Source organism: Acromyrmex echinatior, chromosome 1 (assembly GCF_024713525.1).
Source record: "Acromyrmex echinatior isolate Ae372 chromosome 1, ASM2471352v2, whole genome shotgun sequence".
Classification (NCBI taxonomy): domain Eukaryota; kingdom Metazoa; phylum Arthropoda; class Insecta; order Hymenoptera; family Formicidae; genus Acromyrmex; species Acromyrmex echinatior.
This window is the reverse complement of record NC_141852.1, coordinates 21,536,817-21,561,861: the sequence shown is the minus strand read 5'-3', so window position 1 is coordinate 21,561,861 and position 25,045 is coordinate 21,536,817. Positions and strand designations below refer to the sequence as shown.

The following is a 25,045-nucleotide window of genomic DNA, read 5'->3' as shown; positions in this document are numbered from 1 at the left end:
TTTTACAACAATGCAATTTCCGGTCGATTTTTTTTTAATTTTTTTAACCAACTTTGGTTAAAAACACATTTTTGTGATCATAAAATCTATATTTTCTCGCATTGTCATTAATATATATGCATTTAAGCTCAAGTTACAAAGAAAAAGCCAAAAATCGCTAATAACGGTAGTTTCTATCTTTTTTTTAGATTATGTACGATAGCTAGAAGGTTTCACCCAATGTAGTTTTGTAGGAGAATTCATTACGAATAATTCTCTTTTTTTTTACTTCGATCCGATTTATACAAGCTGAAATATATATAAAAAACTGAATCAAAAATAGGAAAAAAACCAAAATTTTGCATAAACATTAAAAAATAAAGGCCTTTCGATTAACGAATCGTGCAACAAACCTGTAAACTTATTTTGATAGTTAGAACTTATTTAAAAAAAAAAAATGCTATTACAGAAAATTTTCTTATTCGAAATATTTCCGAGTATATGACTCCGCTATTGTTATGTTCGCAATGTTCTTATGTTCCAAACATCTTTTAAAAATAAAGCAAAATTCGTTAGAAAAAAATTTATAGAAAATGAGCATGTAAATGGAATTAAAATTTAAAAAATTTGTTTACATAAAAATATTTTATATGAAAGAAACTCGCAATAGAAAAAGTTTAAAAGTGCTGTATTGCAGAACCTTTTCTCGCTTCTAATGAACTAGTTTTAATTATACAGCTCCTGAATAAGAATACCTATGTCTTTCAAAGCAATACGTATATTTTTACGTTTGCACTGTTCTTACGTTCTAAATATGTCATCTTGCGTAATGAATATACCGAAACTGCTAATTAAGAATAAATAACGCGCGCTGCGTTTATGGAAGCATAGTGTTTTTATGCATCGTATTTGCGAGAAGAATCGTAACAAAGGATTCTATGAAGCAATAATACGGTTATAATTACATTTTGATTAGCGCGTACGTTGACGTGAGATCGTGACGTTTCGCTGTTTGCGTGTAACTAGCAGTTATCGAATTGCATTGTATGCTCCTCTCCCGAACCAAGAATCAGAGCTAATTATCGCCATATCCGTCAGACAGACAGCCGCGCGACGTGTAATAGGTTTATTTAATCCCGCTATGTGCATCGTGCACTAATGGAGCATCAAGAGGAATCGCTGTGACAATCAATTACATAAAGGCGATCGATCAATAACAGCAGGCATAGAAACTATGGTGTGCAAAAAGCAACGCAAATTATTTGTGTATAATAACAGAAATAAAGACATAAATTCGCGCGGAGCCGCGCAATAAATCCGCTTAACGCCGTTTCCTAACAGTAGGTAATTTACACAATAATAAATCACCAGGAACTATTTGTTTGTGAGGAGAAATAAATTAAATACATCCTCGACGCAACTTCTTTATAACAATAATTCGCCGTTACATTGATCCCTTGCTTATGGAAGACTAGCGGACTAAGTAATTAGCACTGACAGTAGCCTTAATACGGCTCATTAATCCGTAATCACGTGTATATCGCACAATAGAATGTGTATTCAATGGAATATGTATTACAATGTTTATTAATCATGATTAAATGAAATTTTATCTACTTTCGTCTGTTGGATTGGAACAAACATTCATAACACTATTTTATTTATATTACGTTTATATGTTTTTAAAAAAAGTTTGGCAATTATATCATTCGATAGAGCAAAGTTTTAGCTTTAAAAATTTGTTTTTGAATTGCGATACGATGATTTTTAACAGAGTTACGAGCAATCAAAGTCAAATAGTTTCTTTTATTTAATCCGTATATAAAAAGTATATAAAAAGTAATAAAAAGTTTTAGGAATATTTTTGAAAAATGATTTTGTAGGGAAAACTTTAAGCTTTCAAGTCAGAAAATCAAAAATTTTTGAATTCGTGATAGTCCCATAAAGTGAGAAAAAATTTTCCATTTTGTCCAACTCATTTTCTATATACATATATAAAAATTATCAAACTCACAGAAACTCAAAACACATAGTGATCTTTCGAGAATAGAGATTTTGGTAATTATGCAGTATAGGGGAGGGGGGGGCTATACAGACTATCTTCCAATGACCTTGACATATGTTGTCAAAGTCATAACCCCGACTGACCTTGATTTTAAAATTAGCTATCGCTAAAATGTTCGTTAAAAAGTTATTAACAAAAAAATTCATTAGAAAAATGTGGTTTTAAAGCAAAAAATTTGTGTTTGTAAAGAGGACATTCCTAGAAAAAGAAATAAATATATCATCACACACAGCAATTAACTGGATTAACTTTTGCAGAGAGGTAATTCATGTAATTTAATAACTTGGTAAAACTACATAAATGGGGAACAATGTCAATTGTTTGTAAAGCAGGAAATTTGTGTTTTTGAAGTAAAATATTTGTATTTCTGAAACATAAAACTTGTATATTTATTTAAAAATTCTCTACTTTAATAAATATTTACAACTTCTCAGCTCATGAATCAATGGTTAACAAACAATCAAAGTCAAATTGGCGGAGAAGGAATTATTGTCGGAATTGATGAAATAGAATTATATAAGAAATTATATAAGAAAATATCTCGCTATTAAAGCAGGGCATTTGTTTTGGAGCGCAGTCGTGTCCAAAAGTTAGATTTTATTGATGAACTTTTGTTGTAGCCCAAAAGCCACAAGTAGGCCTTGCATTTCGGCATAGCAACAAAGTGGTATAGCAACTAGTGGTAATGCAAAATAGCAATCACTCCTGAGCCGTGCATTTCGGCATGGTAAAGCGAAAATGTAAGACTACAAATTTTGATACCGACCGCTAGTGTGTCTAATGAATACAAAAAATTGTAATTGAGCTCCAAATTGTATTTATTCAAAATTTTCACATTAAAAAAGTGTAATCATATATTCATGCAAAATTTTGAGTTTAAAAAAATATTTATTTACAAAAAAATTATGAATATTTAACGAGTATTCATATTCATTCAAACAAAATAACTAAAAAAAGCTCCAATAAGCAATTGTTACCCTTAACTATAAACGGCCCTTTAATGACTTTAAGTAAAAAAAAAAAAATGAATTTTATTTATTTTTGTCATTGTAATATTCAAATTTTATGAAGGAAACTTAGAAATTTTGAAAAATATTTTAGAAAGTAACATATTTTTAATTTATAAATATCTATTTGATAAAACGCCATATATATTTTGATATAATTCCGGTTACGTCATAGTAATGTCATAAACATGTGTATAAAATATCTTGGATGCGTCGTTCATTATGTTCTGTGAACATTAAATTCCGAGATGTATTATTTATTTTCAATAAAAATATCTTTGTTTAACTTATAGGTTAAAGAAGGACGCCCATTGTATAGGTAGCGGAATAAGCGCGCGGTGTAATCATAGCCATGATTTTTACCAGATTTCTGTTTTTCTTGCAGGCTTGCAAGCTCTAATGTACAGATAATACAGAGTAAAAGTGAATACGAAACGAAAATATTCGTAATCATATTCAAAAAATATTCATTCAAATGGAATGAAAAAGTATTTATTCGTTTCTTGACAAATAAAAAAGAAATATATTCGAATAAGTATTTTCATTCATTTTTTATTCGTTTATTCAAGTATTAGGTGTATTCACTGGACACACTACCAACCGCTTTAAGTATTATCGTCATCGCGAAAGACAAAATATAAGCAATATAAGATACAAATAAACACAAGTGCTAACGCAAAGTTCAAATAGTATTGTTCACATTGAATTATAAACCTGACACATTAATTATAAACAGGTGTAATTAAAAAGGGGAACTATTTTTAAAATAAATTTATAAAAAGTGGTCAAGTGTGTGTTTTTCTCATCGTCCTTCGTGTATCATCCCCAGCGTTCCTCATGGGTTCCAATTCTTCAGACGGACAGAATTCCTTAATTATTACTTGTTGACCGAAAGGTACAACATTTTTTTGTTAATAACTTTTTAAGGAACAATGAGCTACGGCTAAAATTTGTCCAAGGTTACTCGGGGTCATGACCTTGACAACATATCTCAAGATCAAGGTCATTGCAGGATATTCCCTATGCTGCATAATTAATGAGATTTTTGGCTTTAAAACTCTTTTCTAAATTTAAATTTCATTCGCTTAACGAAACTAAGCATGTAGCTAACAGCTGTAGCTACTTAAATTTTAAAGTTCAATGTTACAAACTTTTGTTTCAAATAAAATCCAATAAAAATAAGTTGTTTCATGCTTGTTTGTGTATTCGATCAACTACATCAAGTATTTTAGAATAATCTATCTTTTATATAAGATTTTAAAATGTGCATTAATATTTAAAATAACAGTCGCTGTAACTTTAATTTCGATTAAATACATGGAGTACTTATGCTTTTATTTCGAGATTAAATTAACAAATTTTAGTTTATTCGATCGTGTAATCGGATTATAGAATAGGATATAATTTTATTTAGTCCCTCTTTCCGATTGTATTCCATTACAGCTTATAATAAAATAAAATATCAGATATACAATAAAACATTAATCGTATGTAAGATTAATCATTATTTGTATATATTTCTGATTAAAAATAAATTACGTAAATATCACCAACAATTATAAATTTAAACAATCATGAGTGAATTATTAGCATATATCGATATCAATATTTCCACAATCTACACAAATTCACATAATCCACAATTCTATCTTTACATCTCTACATCCAACAACTATATATTATTTAATAGCATTATTCACGTTATACAATTATAAATTGTACTTTCAAAAAGAACGAATTTATAAAACAATCAATCACATTTTATATAAAAAATAATTTTTTTATCTATACTTGTATCACATTTGATTATGCTTTTTCTTAATTCTATTAATTGTTTATCCATAGTATAAAAATCGTTTCTAACATGGCATAAAATAATAATCAAAAGTTTAGCGTTAAAAACGCTATAAAAATATAATCTTTGAAGTGTAAGAAATTCCATTGCTATAAATGTTGTGCATTACATTTTACATTAATTATCGCGTAATCTTCGTTGTCATGAAATAAACGTTACTTTCATACATCTAGCTAGTAAACAGAGATTAATTAGTTCATGTTTCTATAGTTAACTTAATTCATTTTATTTTCCTGATGCTGTCTACAACGTTAATGAAATTCTATCGACATGCTACCGTAGACAGGATAACACGATAATAACGTCCTTTCTTTCAGACTGCTGAGATTGTATGAAGGTAGACAATATAGGGAAGCCGCTGGCTTTCTGATGAAGCTGCCACATTACACCTTAAAGGCTGCATTGCCGGATATTCCAGTGGACCTGTTGATCGAAACGCTACCACACAGTCTCACCTTGCTGGAGGCGCTTTACTCCCGATTGTTGGAACTAAACATTAGCGACATGAAGATCTTGCGGATCGAGCAAGTCCTCTGGAGGGTGGTGTACCTGATATCGACCAGTCAAGATCACTTCCGACCGCGAATCTGGTGTAAACTTCTCGTGTCATTGAACAGATTATCGCCCAATACGAAGAATACGCTGCTATCGAGAAGACGTGCTCTAGAGAGAGCTGTAGAAGGACTCGGCAAGCACGGATTAGTGCCTTCCTCGCAGACAAACATCTCTGAGAACTCCGTTACGCCAAATTTAGTACCATTGCCAGTGGCATTGAGAGAAGAGCTCGAGACGCGAACGGAAGCATACAAATTAGCGTTGCACAAGATTGAAAACTTTGGCAAGCACGCTGGGACTAATAAAGGTAGATACTTTAAATTGTTGTTAATAAAGATCGTGTTGTATGACACTTAGACGATTATTACGCGTTAATAACGAATAATAAAATAACAAAAATGCTTCTGCAATTTTATAATATTAAATATTTTAAACTCATAAATATTGAGATTATCTTTTAAAAGCTTTAAATCGAAATAATAATGTTACGCAAATTTTACAGTGGTATGAATAATCTGTAAACAACCATAGTCATAAATCAAATTTCAATATTCCAATTTCATGCAAAAAGCAGTGTGTTAATCGATAGCGACAAAGATATATGATATCCATCTATCCTTCAATTACGTGTTTAATTATTTGACAAATGAATGATAATTACCATTGGCAGCGTAATATTAGATTAGCAAAGCAATATTTTACGATTATACACTATTTTTTCCATAAATTCGCTAGGATTTCCATACGAGATTTGGCATTACGATGATTACACACTGAAGCGCATAATTATCGTTGGCTGTGCAATGGGATTAGCGTGCACCGCTAATTCCATCGAAATAAAGTTGTACGACCGTTCGTACCGCCTATATATTCGGAGTTCCGTGGAACCGTGAAGCATTGGATTTTAACGGAGCACCGCGTTATACATTCACAAATGCAAATGGACTAATGTCGAAAGCGTGTTAAACCATTTATACAGAGAAATGCATCGTTCTCTCGTTTGCCAATAGATTTCCACGACGCGCAATTCAAGATATGTCATCATTGGTATAACGTTTTCGCAGAAAAAGGTGTTAAAAATGAAAAAAGTATACGTACGAAGATAAACTATGCCGTATATAAATATTGACAAATATGTGGGGAAATACATTTACGATATCATCCCTTAAAAATAAGTATAATATATCAGCAACTATTTAAAATAGTCAATTAAAATATAATTAATAAATCTTAACTATTCTTTTAAATCATACATTGTTGAAAAATTTGTGTTAAATTGAACACATTTCATGTGTCTCAAATTTATGGGTCCACTCAAATTTATATGTTAATTCAACACAGGATGAATATGTTAAAAGGTAACAAATATTTAAGAAGATAAAAAGTAGTAATGAGTTCGTAAACAAATCGTGAAAGCACATTTTTTTCAGTAAAATTAACATTTATGATATGTTAAATTAACATATTTTATTCATTTACTTACGATTTACGTTTTAAAACACATTATTTTTATTTGTTCACTTACTCATAAATTGTGTTATTGGGATGCTAAGAATATTGAATATCAATTTAACATAAATTATTTAAATAATATAATCACATTATGTTAAATTAACACTTGAATATGTTAAAAAATTCAACACAAAATGTTAACAAGGACTTGAATGGAATTTCCAAAACAAATACAAAATATTGTTTATTGTATAACTTTAAACATATAATTTTCCAATCGATTGATTCTCGTCTTTAATTATCTTTCAATTGCCGTAAGAAAACTATTTTGATACTAAAACCTGCATTTAATCTCACTAGTAGTATCTAATTTCATATTAATAATAGATAATCTCTAATGCCTTCATATGTATACATGTATTAAGTTTATTTGCTTCATTTATTTGATTTAGTAACAACTTAATCATGTCCAATGAAATTAATATCTCTCTTTTACTATAAAATATTAGAAATTATTTCATCAATCTTATCGATATTATTTTATCAATTTTATTAAAAAAGTATGGTCCATATGATTATAATATAATGAGAACAGACCATCGGCCGAACTGCAATTTATTGGAGCATGAACCTGTAGCAATTTATGCTTCATGCGCGAGAGTGCGGATATGCCGCATAATTTAATCTTGCCTCATTATATAAAGGAAAGTGTGGCATATTTAGTTATGATGTCAGATAGATACTCCGCGATTTTGCTGTTCATGTGCCGGATATCGGGCCGGCTATCTACGTAGCCCCGAGGCACCGTAAAAAGGCGATGGTGAATGCAGTAATAATCACCTCGCGCCATCATCGGTTCCGCTCTAATAATAAAAAATAATAATAACGACCCCGAAGAGAGAAAGAGAGAGAAGCTCTGATCTTTTCTTACGCTTCTATAGCGGATCAAGGTGTACAAGCGGCTTCGCATCAACGGCAGCTTTCCCTGAAGTACAGCGAGATCCAACAACGCCTGATCGATAATCAGAGCTTGCTGAACACCTTGGAGAAAGCGGGCGGGCCGTGTAGCTTAGAGAATTTACTAGCGGAGTTGAAACGCCGGGTCGAGCAGGATAAGGAGGCGCTCCGGGAATGGACGGCCTTGAGGAAATCGACCTCCGGATCAACGAACACGAAGAATCCGGCTCTCGCCGCCAGATTGTTGCAGTTTTCGAGAGGCTGCGCACTCGCGCTGCAGTTCATGAACGAAGATAAACTACAGGTAAGATTGAAACATTTCCATCAGGAAATGTTTTTCCCTCGGATTCTCCTGAAATTTAATCTTCGAAGATGCGCAAAAGAACGTTCTTTTTTTCCTCATGTATTTTTGCGAAAAAGATTAACTAAAGTTGTTAGTTTTTAAATTCAACTTGGACACTGAAATGATATTTATAAGAGAAATTCCGTCCTTGGATGAAGAAATAATGCCTCGTTATCCCAAGAGAGTCGTCGCTGATTATTATTATCTACTCACGAAACAATTCGCACGATCGTCTCGAGCGTAAAAAGGCATGACGGTTTGGCACAGAAACGGCGAACTGTTAGAACAATAAGCGCGCCGTCGCGATCACGATTTTTTTTTAGGGGGGACTCCATAAGAAATTCGCGTATGGTCAGCCGCAACAATAAGAATGGTGAAAAATCTGCGCTGTCAAGCACGAGAAAATGACCCCGAAATACACAACACGTGCAAGTGATACGATTCCCGCGGGATTGCGGCTTGCACTCCAGCAGCTCTAGCAGCTGACACGTCCAAGACAATTCACGCGGATAATGTCAAAGGCGCTGTGTGTAACCAGCGTGGAGTCCCATAAGGACTCTACTGCGAACCTAAATTACCCGAGTTTACTCCTGTTTCTGCTTACATTTAACTATTCTCTCGGCTAATGTCTATTTCTACAGATGTAAATTAATCTTAATTAAACTCTCGGTTTAACTTACTTTTTATTTTGTTCTAGTTTTAACAAGAGATCCGTTACAACTGTCCGGAACTGATTCGATTCTCCTTGAAATGTACAATGTTAAACACGAAAAACTAAGTAACACGTATTTTTTTGTAATACGAATTTGGACCAATGAGAATCTAATTAAAAATCTAATTAAAAGAAATTATTCGGTCCAAACGGATCTTAGGAAATACGATTTTAAATATTTCGTATTTTTTTATATCAACCCAATTTGAGATTTGACGGGTGAAACAATCCCTCAAAACTAACGCTTACATTTGATTCAAATCAATTTGCAAACCTTTTATGGCTTTTATGTACTTGATATATTTAGATTTTTCAAAAATTTAATATTTTTTAAATTAAGCAATATAAAAATGCATGTCTTAAATTTTTGAAATATGTTTAACAACATATTTCAAATAGAATCGAATCGATTTCAGATATTTGTAATAGGATTCGTATAAGCATCAGAAAAAGATACGAACAACTCGATATTAATACCCCGAAATAAATTGCAAATTGATAAGTAAATGCGAATTAAATAAATAAACGAGGGTTAATGTCCTAAATAGAATACATAATAATAACGTAAAATCTGTTTATATTTGCGAGCAGAAAATGCGGGATTTACGCGCGAACATAAATTATTTCTATCAATGGATATAAGCATGTAACACGTATTTAATTGAAACATCGGCATTCTGAAACTTGAGTCGGAATAAAATATCATTATACGGAATATTAAATAGCCGACATGCGCTCGTACATGCGGTTCGTTAATAATACGTCGCGGAATACGTGCGAGGCTGTCGATAACGCGAATCAAATAGCAGTTATTTTTTAATCAAGCGAAAAAAGCGAGTTTACCTAGGCAGTAAAATTTATTGCAAATTTAATTGAAATTCGCATGTTTTTTTCATAATTTTCAATCGAGAACGAAGTTTTGAATAATATTATCCAGTCGAATTTACCGTAAAGTCAATATATAATATTCATGAGAGAAGTGTTTTCGAGCACGCGCGTGCACGAGGTATTAATGCACGCGAAGCGTTAATACGTTATGATTAATATCGCGTATATTAATACCAAGTCATAAATTATCGTCGTTGGGAACTGCGACGCATACGTGATAAATATTTTACGCGTCCGACTGCCGCGTCTGCAGTTGCTGCGGAGCTTCGCGACGTAATAAAGATTGAAAATTGAATCCGTGTCGCTGGCTGATACCCTCGAGTTTTCAGCAATGTTTTGGAAAAACGCGAAACACACAATATTCCGATCGCGATCGTGTAAAATATACAATTTACATCACGCGATACGCATAACGTTTTGTTTGTGAAGAGAATAGCAATTTCTATTTCGCCGGACAATACAATTGGAGAAATTAGTTTATATATTACTTTAACCTTCCCCTTTTTGAAGAAGAGATAGAAAAAGAAAAAGTAACGTTTTGATGACGAAAATAAAATCATGTTGAATGTTGGATGACGGTATTCGACATAACGGCGTCTAAAATATTTTCAGCAAACGTACAACGTTCATCTTATCACGAAATTTAACGAGAATTCGGTTGAAAATGCGGCGAATCCTGTTATCGTCAGATGCTTAAACGAATTCTCGATAATGAATGCGTACGACGGTACTTTCATAATTGCATTACTCTCGTTAAATTGAAAACGAAAATACGCGAATAATTATCATATTTACTTTCATTTGCAAAGGGTGATGACGGGGTGAATTGTAAAAAAGGTAAAAAGTAACACCCAGATCATTGTATAACAGAATTGAATTGGAAAACTGGTCACAGCATGCTAAAACGCGTTAATTGCTTTCCATTGAGTGCACTTTAATTGGAAGTTCATAGTCGATTGCAAATCGAAAAACGAGTGGATCGAATAGTGGATATTGTGATTGTTTACTAGTTTCTTTATAGTACGCAACATCCACCGATTGCTTTTACGTAGTGATAATACTTCATAATAGATAATAATAATTACTTTCGTGAAAAAAAAAATTATCTTTTTCAATATATTTTCTTATAAATTTAAAATATAATAAAAGTCGATATATGTAATATTAAAAATATCGGTAAGTAATATTAAATAGTATTCATCTCATTTGTAAGTAAAATAAATTTCAACATTCTCTCGCGATTATCTCAGTCTATTTGTCAATTTTCAATTCCCTACTTTTTTTGCACACAGAGACACTACTTAAGTACACAATAAAGTAAAACAATGAAAAAACAATGAAAAGTAAACAATGAAAAAATATTATTTAAATTTTTAATTGCGAACTATTTGTACAAAATGAGGACAAAACTAAAAAAAATCGCAACTACACGGAAATTACACAATTTTACTGAAATATCTAAAAATTTAACTAAATACAAATCGAAAAATAATTTTGTTGGACCATGAAAATTATGTAGGAAACTTAATGAGCATGAAGAGCAATACTACAAAAACTTTTAACACTCTGGCAACCAATTTGATCATCCTACATGATTACTTTGTCCAACAAAATTATTTTTAGACTTGTACCTAACTAAATTTTTAAAAGCAAAATTTTTCTTTTCGTGTATTTAAGTAAAAAGAAAGAGAAATGTTCTAAAAAATTAGGCCATTAAATCCATTTAATAGAAATCGTTGGAAAATCCTCAGAACACATCCTCAGAAATATATTCAAGTACAAAATGTAAATATATGAAAAACTGTTAGAAGAAAATAAGATGTTTTATAATCAAGTACATTATACGTCTGTCTAAAGTCTATCTACATCACGAGCTATCCCATACAGGGTCTCTATCTAGACGAAAATCTCGGAGACGACTATGAGGAAGAGTCCAGTAGCGCCGGCTATCACACGGATGAAAGTTGCAGCCCAACTCCGGAGCCAGTTGTAACGGGTATCAATTGCGAGGCACTCAACGCAGAAGAAAATTGTTCAGATTTAACCTCAGCCAATATCACAGTGGAACAACTCGCCGAGAGATACGGCGCTCTCTATGCCCAGGCCAACTTGCATACCCTGGATGCTCTGGACGCATTAGAGCCCCTTAAGGACGCTTCTGATTTGAAAGCGAAGATTCTCTACTCGGTGGTAGTGGTGAGTACTGTTTAATTATAAGTTAAATAATTATAAACGTGTACAATGAATAGGTACTTCTCCCTTCACTAAATTGAGATATTATTCAACTGAATAATCCTTAATTACGTTTGAAATCTCGTAGCGTATTTCTTTTTAATAAATATTCTAACTTCATATTAACAAAAAATACAAATAAAATATATCAAACAAATCAAATATTTAAAATTAAATATTTAAATTTTGAGAAAAATAAATTTAAATTAATGATAAACCAGTTAGTGATAAAGAATAGAGAGTATTGTACATAATATACAATATAATACACACAATGAAAAGTCATACTAGACAGTGAAAATCCTATTTTTTCTCGTCAATCAAACGCGACTTTCACAAGATGAAAACGGTCAAACACAACAAAAGGTGCAACGAAGCAATCGCGAATTATTATACGAGTAGCACTCGATCATCCGCAGAAACGTGTACGAATTAGCCATATGCAGAATATTCATCTGCTGCACAATACGTCGCTGTCCCACTTCACGCCCTATATTATTAATAGAATACAAATGAACAATTTTCCACTAAATATACTTAATGGTTCAGTGTAGCTAATATTTGTTTGGTTTTGTAACGTACATTTATGCGGATATATATATATATATATATATATATATATATATATATGTGTATATATATATATAGGAAAAGAAAGTTGCTTATTTTAATTGTAATTAAAAATTTGAAAAACACAATTTACGCTATAATATGTATATTAAAATATAATTAATACTTATAAAGATAAACATGATGATAACGTAACGATCAATTTTCGACGCCCCGTTAGTACAATTTCATTTTTTATTTTTATTATTGCGAGCATGTAATATAGAGAAGCCATTTCAATTCATCTCTTTCTATAAATTGAAATATTATTCCAATATATTGATTCATATATATCGTTTTATACGTAGATCAAATAGCGTCAAAATACAAATTTCCATTATTTCATAATATACAATAAAAGATTCTCTCGTTTAAATCATTAATAGATGTAATTTAATTTTCGATGTAACATTATATTATTGGCCGTTTATTTTAGATTCTCATATTTTATTCCTCTAGTTTTATACTGTAATTTCGCATTGAAGCCAATGTGTGCATAAATCCCGTTTTTATAATGAATGAGAAATAAAATCGAGAGACGATGGTGCAAAAAAATCCACGAAAGTCGTTTAAAAAGAACAGCAATTCGTTTAATGCATATATAATTAAACTAATACACACGTGCATACAAATTAATGTATAGTTCACAAAAACTGTCGTGTATATGTTGCCAAGAGCAAATTATATCAAAGGGACATGTGACGAGATAATAAGTTATACCTCGGGTAACTCACAGTAAGTGAGTATATATAATCTAGTATACCATAATCACATCGAGTGAGAGATTAAGCTATTGTATTTAACAAATCTAAAAAAAATTTCCTTTGATGTATAACATAGTTCAACACACATTGTTTTATATAAAATCTTTTTAATATGCACGCGTTCGTTGAGATGGATTAATTTTAATAATTTAAAATCTCATCTGCATTCGGATTATGTTATCAAGCCAACATGAACATTTTTATTTAAGTGCAAATATCGAAAATTGGATAACATTTTTCACCTTTTTAACCGCGTAAGTGTATTGCTCTTTTTAGATACCGTTACTCCAAATATAACCACGTGTCTAAAAATAAAATCGCATTAGTTTCGCGTGTCAACGGGACTGATTGTACTATGAACTATTGCATGAGCTTGCCAAGCTCATTTTCGCGTGACATTGCATCACGACATTGAATGTTACCTGACAAATCGCTATGGAAACTGAATGTCGTGCTGTCGTGACATTGAAAGCTAATGACAGATTGATCAACTATTATTAGCAATAGAATGTACTTATATACTGGAAGATATATTGACAAAATCAGAATTTAAACTTTTCAGAATTTTAACTTTTACGTGTGTATATAAAAAAAACAGGACAGACACTGTAAATCCAAGTAAAAAATAATTTCAATATATACGTGTTATTTAATTTTCCGTATAAAAATGACACTATACCACACATTTAAATGTATAACTCTATATTTGTATGCAGTACAGTATGTTATTTTTACACAGAAAACTAATCACACGCATATATTGAATAGTCATTTTTTATTCATTTGGATTTGCAGTGTCCCGCAGTGCTTTCAATATGTAGCACATACAGGATGTTTCCCAATGACCAAACGCGACGAAGCAGACAAAGCTTTCACGCGTGTTCACGGTTTCAGCTTCGAAAAAGTCGTGGTTGTGTGTCATGAGGAAGAGAGAATCGAAATCTAATGGGCATACATATACTCGGCCAAGAGCGCGGTATGTCGACAAACACTTGTTCTCCACTTGCACTCTCACGTCAGATAACATGAAAGCCGAGTGCCAACGAGGACACGAGGCGTGTTGCGATACACACAGAGTGTTTACTTGTGCTGTAATCACGTTTTAAAGGCGCTATACCGCTACGCTATACCGGATCTATACTACCGTATTTCCTTTTTGTCCAGGATATTCCGCGAACAGCACGTATACATCCGCAATCAATATTTCTTCTCTCATCTGGCAAAAACGAAAAGTTGTTATTCTTCGCACAATGTTTAAATATTAAATTTCGATAGACAAAAGTTTATAATATTAAACTTTTTTTTAATTAAAGTTTGTACGAAGTCAAGCAGATAATGAGATCCCGCTTATCTACTGCTGAAACTTAATTTACAGGTCTTCTATTTTCACTCGTAATTCAGACTGATGCTTCGGTTGATGCTTCAGTCTTTCTGATGTAGAGAAATCTCTCTTTCTCTTTCATCCTATCAAACTGATCAAGACTAATTATCTGTGAAGAAATAAAAACACGAGTGCGTATATGACTTTATACATTTTCAAAAATGAAGCTATATAGATAAGAAAAGATTTATTCTATAGATAATATAAAAAGAAAAAATTTGTTCGATTTTAGATCATAAGAGAGACAAGTGTAACTTGAATGAGAATATACAACGCGATAATATCAATAGATATCGTATTAATATAGTTCTATTATTAATAAAGTTTTATAGATCTTCGGATCTCTTACACTGTGTAATAAAGTAATAAATTTCTTTTATTACTTCTACTTTAAAGCAGTATTTATCAAGTAAATTATAGATGAAGCGTGTGTAAAGCGACCCATTTCGCGTCCGCGCCATGTCATCTCGTTGATCCAAATAATTTCATTACAGCGGGAAACTTAATTTTATGATCAACGGAGTCTTTGAGCAAAAAATTATGAACCTTATGAATCGTACTCTTAAAAAAATTTTAAAACGTCTGTTACATCCAAATAGAGAATTTTAATTAATTACTCGAAGGTGCGCGCAATTATTAATATTAATTCTTGACGTCTTTTAATTAAATGAATATTTCTTGCGTTAAAAACTGCATTTTATGACGTAATAAAAGCAGTTTAATATCAACGGGAAAAATCAGTGTATCTTCGCGAAATACTAATCCATATTAAAAGTTCTTCATTAGCAGTGAATTTAAAGTGCAACGATGTGCTCTAAAATTACATTTGTTTCCGGCAAAATTTTATTATTTAAAACAAAATGGGTATCTTGTATGAAACAGTGTGTCGAAACTGCATCTCTATCATATTGGCTTTTAATATTTCTTTTTAAGAGGAAAGTGAAACTCAATGAAAAAAAGGAGGATAGCCATAAACAAGAGATAAACTTTTTATATGCGAGAGTTAATCTTAAAATGAATTTCGAGCAGAGGATCGACAGTTTTTGTATATATAAGTATGCTGCAAGATTATTTTTACTACTACCACGCACCTGTCTCTCTCCCGATCGATGGACCATTAACGTCAAAGCCGCCGGGGAGGAAAGAGTGAAGGGATGATCGAGTGATGCGAAAGGGGAGTCGAAGGGAGAGCACACTTTTGCGACAGAGTATACTCGGTAAGCGGTAGAGAAAGAGAGAAAGAGAGAGAGAGAGAGAGAGAGAGAGAGAGAGAGAGAGAGAGAGACAGAGAGACGCTAGTCCTGAGGCTATTAGGTACTTTGCATACATACACGAATACATGCAGGTGCCTTTCACACGGATATCTGGGAAATCGATGAACTAAAATAAATATCCATGAAGAAAGTGACACACACGCGCTAACACGGACTATTCCTCCTCGATATCTCACGCGCGCGCGTTTATGTCACCTTGTAGAATGTTGTTACTTGGTCGATAACCCGGCTGAGGATTCGCAAAATATATATATTTTCATCGAATACCATCACATGTGATTTTGATAATACCAGAATTGGCGGCCAAGCCATGAATCCGACGTCTTTTTGAGACAACTAACTCTATTGTGAATATATAACGGATTTCAATAGACAATACGATTTATATTAAGCCTGAAATAGCTCAATGTATACAAAGATTCTCTTACTATTTCTCATGCAAATATCACGAAGATGTAATAAAAGCATTGAAGAATGAAATATTGACAGCTATTGATCGATATTTTAAAGACCCAAAATCCAGTAAAACGTTTCCTTCGGAGAAAAGCTTATTCTCCTCTTACTACCTCTTACTCTTATATTAAATAAAGTACGAAAGGCAACCACTTTCTTAAATAATGCAAGCGAGATACCTAAATCGCTATTCCACTGCTATTTCCGTCGCTATCTCGTTTCGCGCACAGATTTTCCAGTAAAATAAGCACGACGAAGGCAATTCTTCACTACCATTTGCCTCGTGTATTTTTGTTTTCTTTTACGTAGAAGCTTTCATCCTTGTATATGTCCTAAAGTGTGTTCGTAGATAGAAACAACGACGTAAAGATATGCGCTGATAAGTCGCACACTTTTTCAAAAAACATGATTATTAATTACAATATCAGTTAGTTTGAGATAGTTTGATTTATCTAATTGCTTGAAATTCTACAAATAAGCACTTAAGTCATTAATTAATTTATAGACAAATCTCTTACAACTTTTAGCTGATATCAATATTAAGAATATAAAAAATACAAAATACTTACAATACTAAACTTTGTATGCGCAAATAATATATTAATATCTATTTCTGCTAATGTAGATTAACTTTAATCTATATTTACTTCGATTTACTTTTTATTTTTTTCCAGTTTTAAGATAACAAGTAAGTTAAATATCGAGACGAAGTTATGTATTGGGTTGGAACATAGTCCTATGAACTTCAGAATTCAAGCAGCTGTAACTCGTTAAAAAAAAAAACAAAATTTAAATTTAAAAAATTTGTTTTAAAGCTTAAAGACTCTACTTTTAAAAGGTCATTATGTCTTTTGAGTTTCTGTGAGTTTGGTAATTTTTACATGTAGAAAATGACAAAATGGGAAACTTTCATCTCACTTTGTAGGCCTATTGTAGTGCCCAAAAAAACTTACAAAAATTTTCAATCTTCTACCGTGAAGCTTAAAATTTTCCATACACAATCGTTCTTTAAAAATGTTACTAAGACTTTTTTGTTACTGAGTTATTGAGGATTAAATAAAAAAGCATTTTTATATAGAAACTGTGTGTTTCGCGGGTTATCTTCGTGTCTATATTCATTCTTGGAATACGGTTTTATGAACGGTGAAATAACGTTTTGTGAACGTTGCAGTTCATTTCATTAGGGCGAAAAGCAACCTGATACTGCTTATAAAGTAAAGTCAGTAAAAATGTTCGAGAAGCATTTTTACTTTGATTACTTATAATTGCCTTAAAAATCATCGTACCGCAAATTTAAAAAAAAATTTAAAGTTAAAGCTTTGCTTTCATCGAATGATATAATTGGCATTTTTTTAACATGTAGACATGATATAAATAAAATAGCGCTACTTTTATTCCAATCCAATACGTTAGTGGAAATGGATACGAAAGGAATTTTAAGCAATGGATATTCCTATATACATTAGTATAAACGTTTCGTATGTATAAGTATGGATTTCATTGATCTCACCGATTTTGTGAGATTAAATTAGAATAGGAAAAATTAACAAAAGTATGAAGACATAAGAAAGAATTTATGAATATAAATTATTTCTTTAATTGACACATAATCAAAGATAAATATCAACTTGTGTTTGAAATAATATTTCATAATATTTCATTAATATTAATAATAAGGCTAAAAAAGTTAAAAAAAACGAAAAGGAAAGAGCTACAAGCCAAAGGTTTATCTTTATAAATTAAAAATTAAAAACGTTAGTAAATAAACATATCATTTGGTTAAAATATAAAATATAATATCGGTGACATTATATTCTTCTTATGTAAAATATAGATGCACAGTTATTGTTTCTATTAAAAAGTACAAGTAACAAAATGTAATAAGAAATATAACTAAGAAACTATAAAGATAAAAAAGAAATATAATGTAATAAGAAATATACACTAAGAAACATTAATAGGAATTAAAGTTGTACATTATATTAATTTAAATTAATTTAGTAGCAGCTAAATTAAATGAAAATAAATATCTTATAAATGTGTATAATATAAAATATATTAAACATCGTCTATTCTTAGACAATGCGATGAGAGTGAAAATAGAGTCATATCTCTTCGATGTTTAGAGACAATATAAAATCGACATTCAAAGCAAGAAGGTTGATGTGATAAAATAGAGAATATAAAAAGAGGAAAAAAATAAAATAGAGGGAAAAAGAAATGGGGAGAGGGAAAGTAAAAAGAGAGAGAAGTAGTTAAGAAGGAGAGAGAGATTGTATAATGCGTAAGTAAGATTCTGATAACGATTCTGTCTCATTTTGTTTATTAAAAGATCTTGTTTCTGTCTTTTAATATGAATCATTTCAGATACCAATCTTTTGTTGTACAAAGATTCGCTGTCTAAAAATTTTCACTTCGTTCCATCTGAAATTTTGGTCAAAATTGACACGATAATCATTATGACAGTAGGAATACCAGTCTTTTTCTTAATATCAGAGATATGTTCGTGTAATCTTGTACTCAATCTTCTTTTAGTCTGATCAACATAGCTAGCTTTACAATTGTCACAAGAAATCTTATATATTACGTTCTGATTAGATAGCTCTAACTATCTTTTCCTCTCTTAATAAAACTTTTTGTGTTAGGAATACAAAAGGCGAGTTTGCAATGAAACATACTAGAAATAGGAAGGAAACTTTCGGAAATAGATTTGACATAAGAAATTGCGAAATTTCTCTTTCTAATTTATCTTTAACATGTACATTACGTATAATATTTTTATCATGTATATGGAATTTATTAATTTTTGTTCAATTATAGAGAAGATAAAAAAAAGAGATAACAATTATTAAGGAAAATATTATAAGGAACAGCGTCTGTCAAATTTTTTTGTTGAAATCGAGAATATGGTAAGAAGATAATTTTGTCTATAAAACTAATGATAGTGTCTTTTTTATGGCAGAGAAGGTTTGAATGAAAATTAAGGAACTTTCCTGAAAATGTCTTTTTATGATAAGTGTCAAATATAATTCTATGATTATCTATAATAAACATCGTGTCAAGAAAGCTCAATCTTTTATCTGTACCAACCTCTGTAGCAAATTGTAATCTTGTATGTAAAGAATTGAAAGTATTGTGTGTCATTGATAGCATCAGATAGGCGGCAAGCATGACATTATCAACATATTTAAAATAAAACAATGGTTATACTAATAGTTTATTGATTGCTATTTCTTCGGCAATTACCTTCTTATGTTCTCCCCTTTCCTTCTATTTTACCATATCAACCTTCTTGCTTTGTGTGTGAATGTCGATTTTATATTGTTTCTGAACCTCGAAGAGATATGACTCTATTTTCATTCTCATCGCATTGTCTAAGAATAAACGACGTTTAATATATTTTGTATTGTGATACACATCTATAAGGTATTTATTCTCATTTAATTTAGCTGCTACTAAATTAATTTAAATTAATATTGTATAATGTATGATGATACATCGCACAACTTTAATTCCTATTAATGTTTCTTAGTGTATATTTCTTATTACATTATATTTCTTTTTTATCTTTATTACCTGTTTCTTAGTTATATTTCTTATTACATTTTGTTACTTGTACTTTTTAACAGAATCAATAATTATGCGTCTATATTATATGTACATAACCAGAAGAATATAACGTCAACAACATTCTAATTACAACATTCTAATATTTACTGCAAACTGAGAAATTATTGACAGCGTTAATACTGCGTAAGAGAGCGAAGTAATTTTTATATATTTCTTCATATTTCTCTTTGTAATATTTTCACTGTTATTTTTGTCAGCATTGATAATGATCCAATAGGGATCGAAATGTTTATTTTTTGTCTTGTTTGTTATTGCCGGCAAATTAAAGTTTTATATTTTAACTAAATGATATGTTGATTTACTAACGCTTTTAATTTTTAATTTATAACGACAAACCTTTGGCTCGTAGCCCTTTCTTTTTCGTTTTTTTTTTTTTAATATTTTATATATAATCATTTTTTTATGAACTTAAACTTCTATAAATACTATAAATATAAATTAATATAATAAGAAATAAAGATTTTCCTCACAAATAAACTCTCCGTTAATTGATACTAACAGTTAACGTCAAAATTATACATTAGTATGTGTGTATTTATTAACTATTCACGCAGTTAAATCGTTTGAACTTCTATCTTAACATCTAGAGTGGCATTCAATTAAATCAAATTCTGCAAAAGATAATTAATTAATATTTGAAATATCATCAATTTTTATTATACAATTGCAAATGATCAAGTATGGTATTACACAGTTGACAGCTTATCGCTTCGTAGTTAATATGTTGCATATCGGAAAGATGGCTTTCATACACGAATACGCGAGAAGCACGCGATAAAATAGATATTGCACAGAGAGAGAGGCGTTTTTTTCACTCTTTCTTATACATTCGCACTCGTTGTATATACAGGTGCTCTAGAAATACTGCTCTTCTCGACTGTAAATGCGAGAAGAGAACTTAGGAAAGGGATGATAATAATGTATATGATAATTCAGAGACTTACGATTCATGTCGTTGTAAATAATAACTGATTACGATTCAATTAAATGCGATGCAGACGACAGGCTATGTTACATTCAGCTGGCGGTCACGCAGAGCAGTCAAAGTCTAATTTTAAGTTATAACTCAATCTCGTTGGATTTCATGTATTAACAGTTCTATAATTTTTGGAATTCTGGTATTAATATCAGTCAAAAGTTATGGATCCCGTCCATGAATTAATTAACAATAGTTAATCGACAAGTGATATCATCTTTGTATTATATAATATTAATATATGTATTCATTTATATCAATTGATGGATAATAAGATATAATTGTAATCATGAAATATAGTTCTCTGGAATAATTTAACGGTAATACATGAGTGGTTCAAATATATGAATGAGACTTTTTTAATATACATTAATTAAGTTTTTTGTGAACAAAAATGTTAAAGATGTCGAAATTTTGGGAGAATTGCTTGCACAGTTCGGAGAAGAGACGCTATCAAAAACACAAATGCACAAGGGCACTCGCTTCACATCTCCCTCTCTATTACTCAATGTAAGTACATTTAGGTCCGATTGAACCAATGTTAGTTTAACTTTAAGTGAGGCTTAAAACACATTCTCTCTCTCTCTCTCTCTCTCTCTCTCTCTCTCTCTCTCTCTCTCCTCGCCCGCTCTCTCAGCTTTAAAAAGAGAGAATTTTAAACCTCACTTAAAGTCAGAATAACGTTGGTACAATCGGGCCTTACTAATGCTAATTTGTATTCACAACAAAAAAGTTTTATTCATGTTTGAACTCTCATATAATATTTCTAGATTATTGATTGAACAGTAATAAAATATTAGAGCACGAATTAATCAGAATTCTGTTAAAGTTTCCATAACGTTATAATTTTAATGTTCAATCAGAAGAATATTTGAGTTCAGTTTTTAAAGTCAAAGTTGTTAAACTTCTCATGAATCAACTTCGAAAATATTTATTGTTTTTAAGCAATACAGAATACTGAGTTACATATGAACGAATGAAAAATATATCACCTGTTACTGTTACAAGAGAATGCTTCCAAGTGTAAATCTCATAATAACGCCAAGCTTATATAGATCTGTTATTTAAGTAATTAATAAGTTCCGTTTCACTATTTGTAAGCCTTTCTTTGCGATATAAGCAAAAAATATATAAAGAATATCTGAATTTTTACGTACATATACGTATGTATATTATTGACCATGTTATTTTGTCAATTTTTGCTTTTTAGTAAAATGTAGTTTTTCTGGTTATATTAGTATTTTGAAATTGTAAATTACACCGATAAAAAATAATGGAATCAATATGATGAACAAGCATTTAAAGATAGCGTTTTAATATGTCTAAAAATAGTTTATATATTATAGTCTTATATATTATAGGTTTTCGTCAATACATATTGGAGCGCCGATTCTCACTAGCCCATGAATTTTCCTTTATTTAATTTTTTAATTATAGGGAATTTCAAATGTTTTTTAAATTATTGTATATTGGACTAGTTTTTAATTAGGAAATCTCAATTGTTTTTTTTTAAATTATTATATGTTGTAAACTTGAAAAGTATAAAAAATCCCACATTGTGTTAACTCTTAAGTGGCAATTTTTGTTTCCTTTTTATTATTTTATTATTTTATTATAAATATTTTATTAAAAATTCCTGCTACGTTCTAATATATAATACATTGTTAATGCCACTGAAAATATAGTAGGTATGTAATGTATGACATAAACCGTATATTTTTAACATATATCAGAATGCAATCTTTAAATGCATGTTCGCTATATTAATTCTACTATTTTTAACAATGTAATTTATAAATTTCGAATTAATATAATTAAAAAATTATAATTTATCAAAGGAAGAAATGACAAAATAACAATACATAAAAATTCGAGAATACATTTTTTGCTCATGTTACAAAAGTGGAGCTTATAAATGGCGAATTTCACTTATTGATTATCGAAGTAATCAATTTCACTTTAATTTACCATTACAAATATCTCGAAAAATATAGAAGATACAGAAAAACGTTTCAAACAAAAATGGAATGGTTTCGAGACAGACATATTTTCGTATTGTTTTTTTCTCAGTAAGAGCGCCAAGAAGATATGAAGATTATCTTCACTTTTTTAATGGAATTATATGATTTTTTTATACATAATATGATTTCTCCAATTATTTGAAATATAAAAGTATTAAGGTATAGAGACATCAAAAAAGCAATTGTTTATGAGATTTTATTTTGGCACATATTGACATAAAATATTAAATATTTCATAAATTATTAGTTGTTTAATATCTTTACTTAACTTTTATATGAATAATTACAAAAATCATATTAAGTATATAAAAAAAAAATCATATAATTCCATTTAGAAAAGTGAAAATGACTTTCAAATCTTTTTGATGTTTTCATTAAGAAAAAAATAATATGATCATTTGATCAAAATACCATTCTACTTTTGTTTGAAACATTTTTCCGTATTTCATATTTTTCCATATTCTTTGAGACATTTGCCGTAATAAATGGAACATCCTTTATAGATTTGATATTATTATAAGATTTATACTTGAAATGTTTCCTTGTTAGTAACCGATTCATTAAATCTGGCAATTTTCTTTTCAAATGCATAACAGTATTTAAATAAAAAATACACAAGTTGTAATGTAGCAGTCATGACCATTTGCGTCTATAACGGTATGAAAGAAACAGTTAGCCGTTCATGACGAGCCATTGTTAAAAATAGTAATTTATCAACAATGCTCATAAATTAGCATTGTAAACCAGACGACGAAGAAAATTCTATCATGTGAATCTGCGAATTCCATAATTACGCGACAACCAGAAAAACGTAGAAGAAATATGCTCCCATGTCATCTAATTAAAGCAATCTAATTAAAACTGCAATCTATAATAATTAAAGCTTGCAACAGCGATTTTTAATGCTATTGCAATTTCGTATATTACAGTTAACATGTACCTTAATAAATATAGAAGTGACAAAATATGTTAACAATAATTTTTATATTCTATCACGTCCGAACGATTTAAGTATAAATATATTTAATACTTTACACACACACACACACACACACACACACAAAATTAATTTTTAGCTAGTATAATTTTTATAATAATAAAAAAATTAAAGAAAAATTATTATTTAGTATCTGAAATTATATTAAAAACAAACTGAAAAAAGAGTCTGATTATAACTACCAAATGTTGGTCATTTCAACAAATATTCAGATTAATATATATAATCACAAACACAATTTTATCTTTACAAATTTTAATATTACTATTGGTAATATCATTTAATAATACTAATATTTTTAAAAGTAAAATTATGTTTAATTATGTTACAAACTGAACATTTGATTGAAATTATTTCACTCAACATTTGATAGCTATAACCAAACTCTTTTTTTCAGTGTGTACTGACCAGGTTTTAATGCGACCATCTAATATATTAACATCTTGGAATAAAAACTCAAATCTTACAGCGAATTCGATTGGATCCACTTGATGCGCACTGGTGCACATTAAAGTCGTACACAAATTAATATAAAAATATATATGTTTAATGTAAATATAAAAAAATGGATTAAACCATGAATAAAATCCTCAATACATTTTATTGTGCTGTTAAGTAAAATCTGTATTTCATAATTCGAAATATTTGCATTTTACTTTTACACGGATTAAATCAGTGTATAACGGCTTCAATATGCACTAGTGTACATTAATGCGTCCAACGAATTCGCTATTAACTTCTAAATATTTAAGCAATATTTTGCAATATTGCTGTTTTAAAATATATTGTAAAGCATAAAAATTGTTATATAAATCCTATAAAAATTTAGATATCTAATAAATGAGATGGTTTAGATAAGACATAGAGGTTACTGTTTTTAATAATATTCACAAGC

The 25,045-nt window shown here is 30.2% G+C and overlaps 1 protein-coding gene across 4 annotated transcripts in view; it reads left to right on the top strand.

Annotated features, from left to right (window-relative positions):
* Positions 1 to 25,045, top strand: part of LOC105152637 (hypothetical protein) — a 56,939-nt gene that overhangs the window by 29,604 nt on the left and 2,290 nt on the right. For 3 of the 4 annotated variants that reach the window (XM_087402938.1, XM_087402945.1, XM_011067045.2), the window contains 3 exons: positions 5,224 to 5,768; positions 7,855 to 8,174; positions 11,701 to 12,009. In XM_087402938.1, the coding sequence (XP_087259064.1) occupies positions 5,224 to 5,768; positions 7,855 to 8,174; positions 11,701 to 12,009 (1,174 nt within the window). The other variant, XR_015544119.1, reaches the window with a different exon arrangement.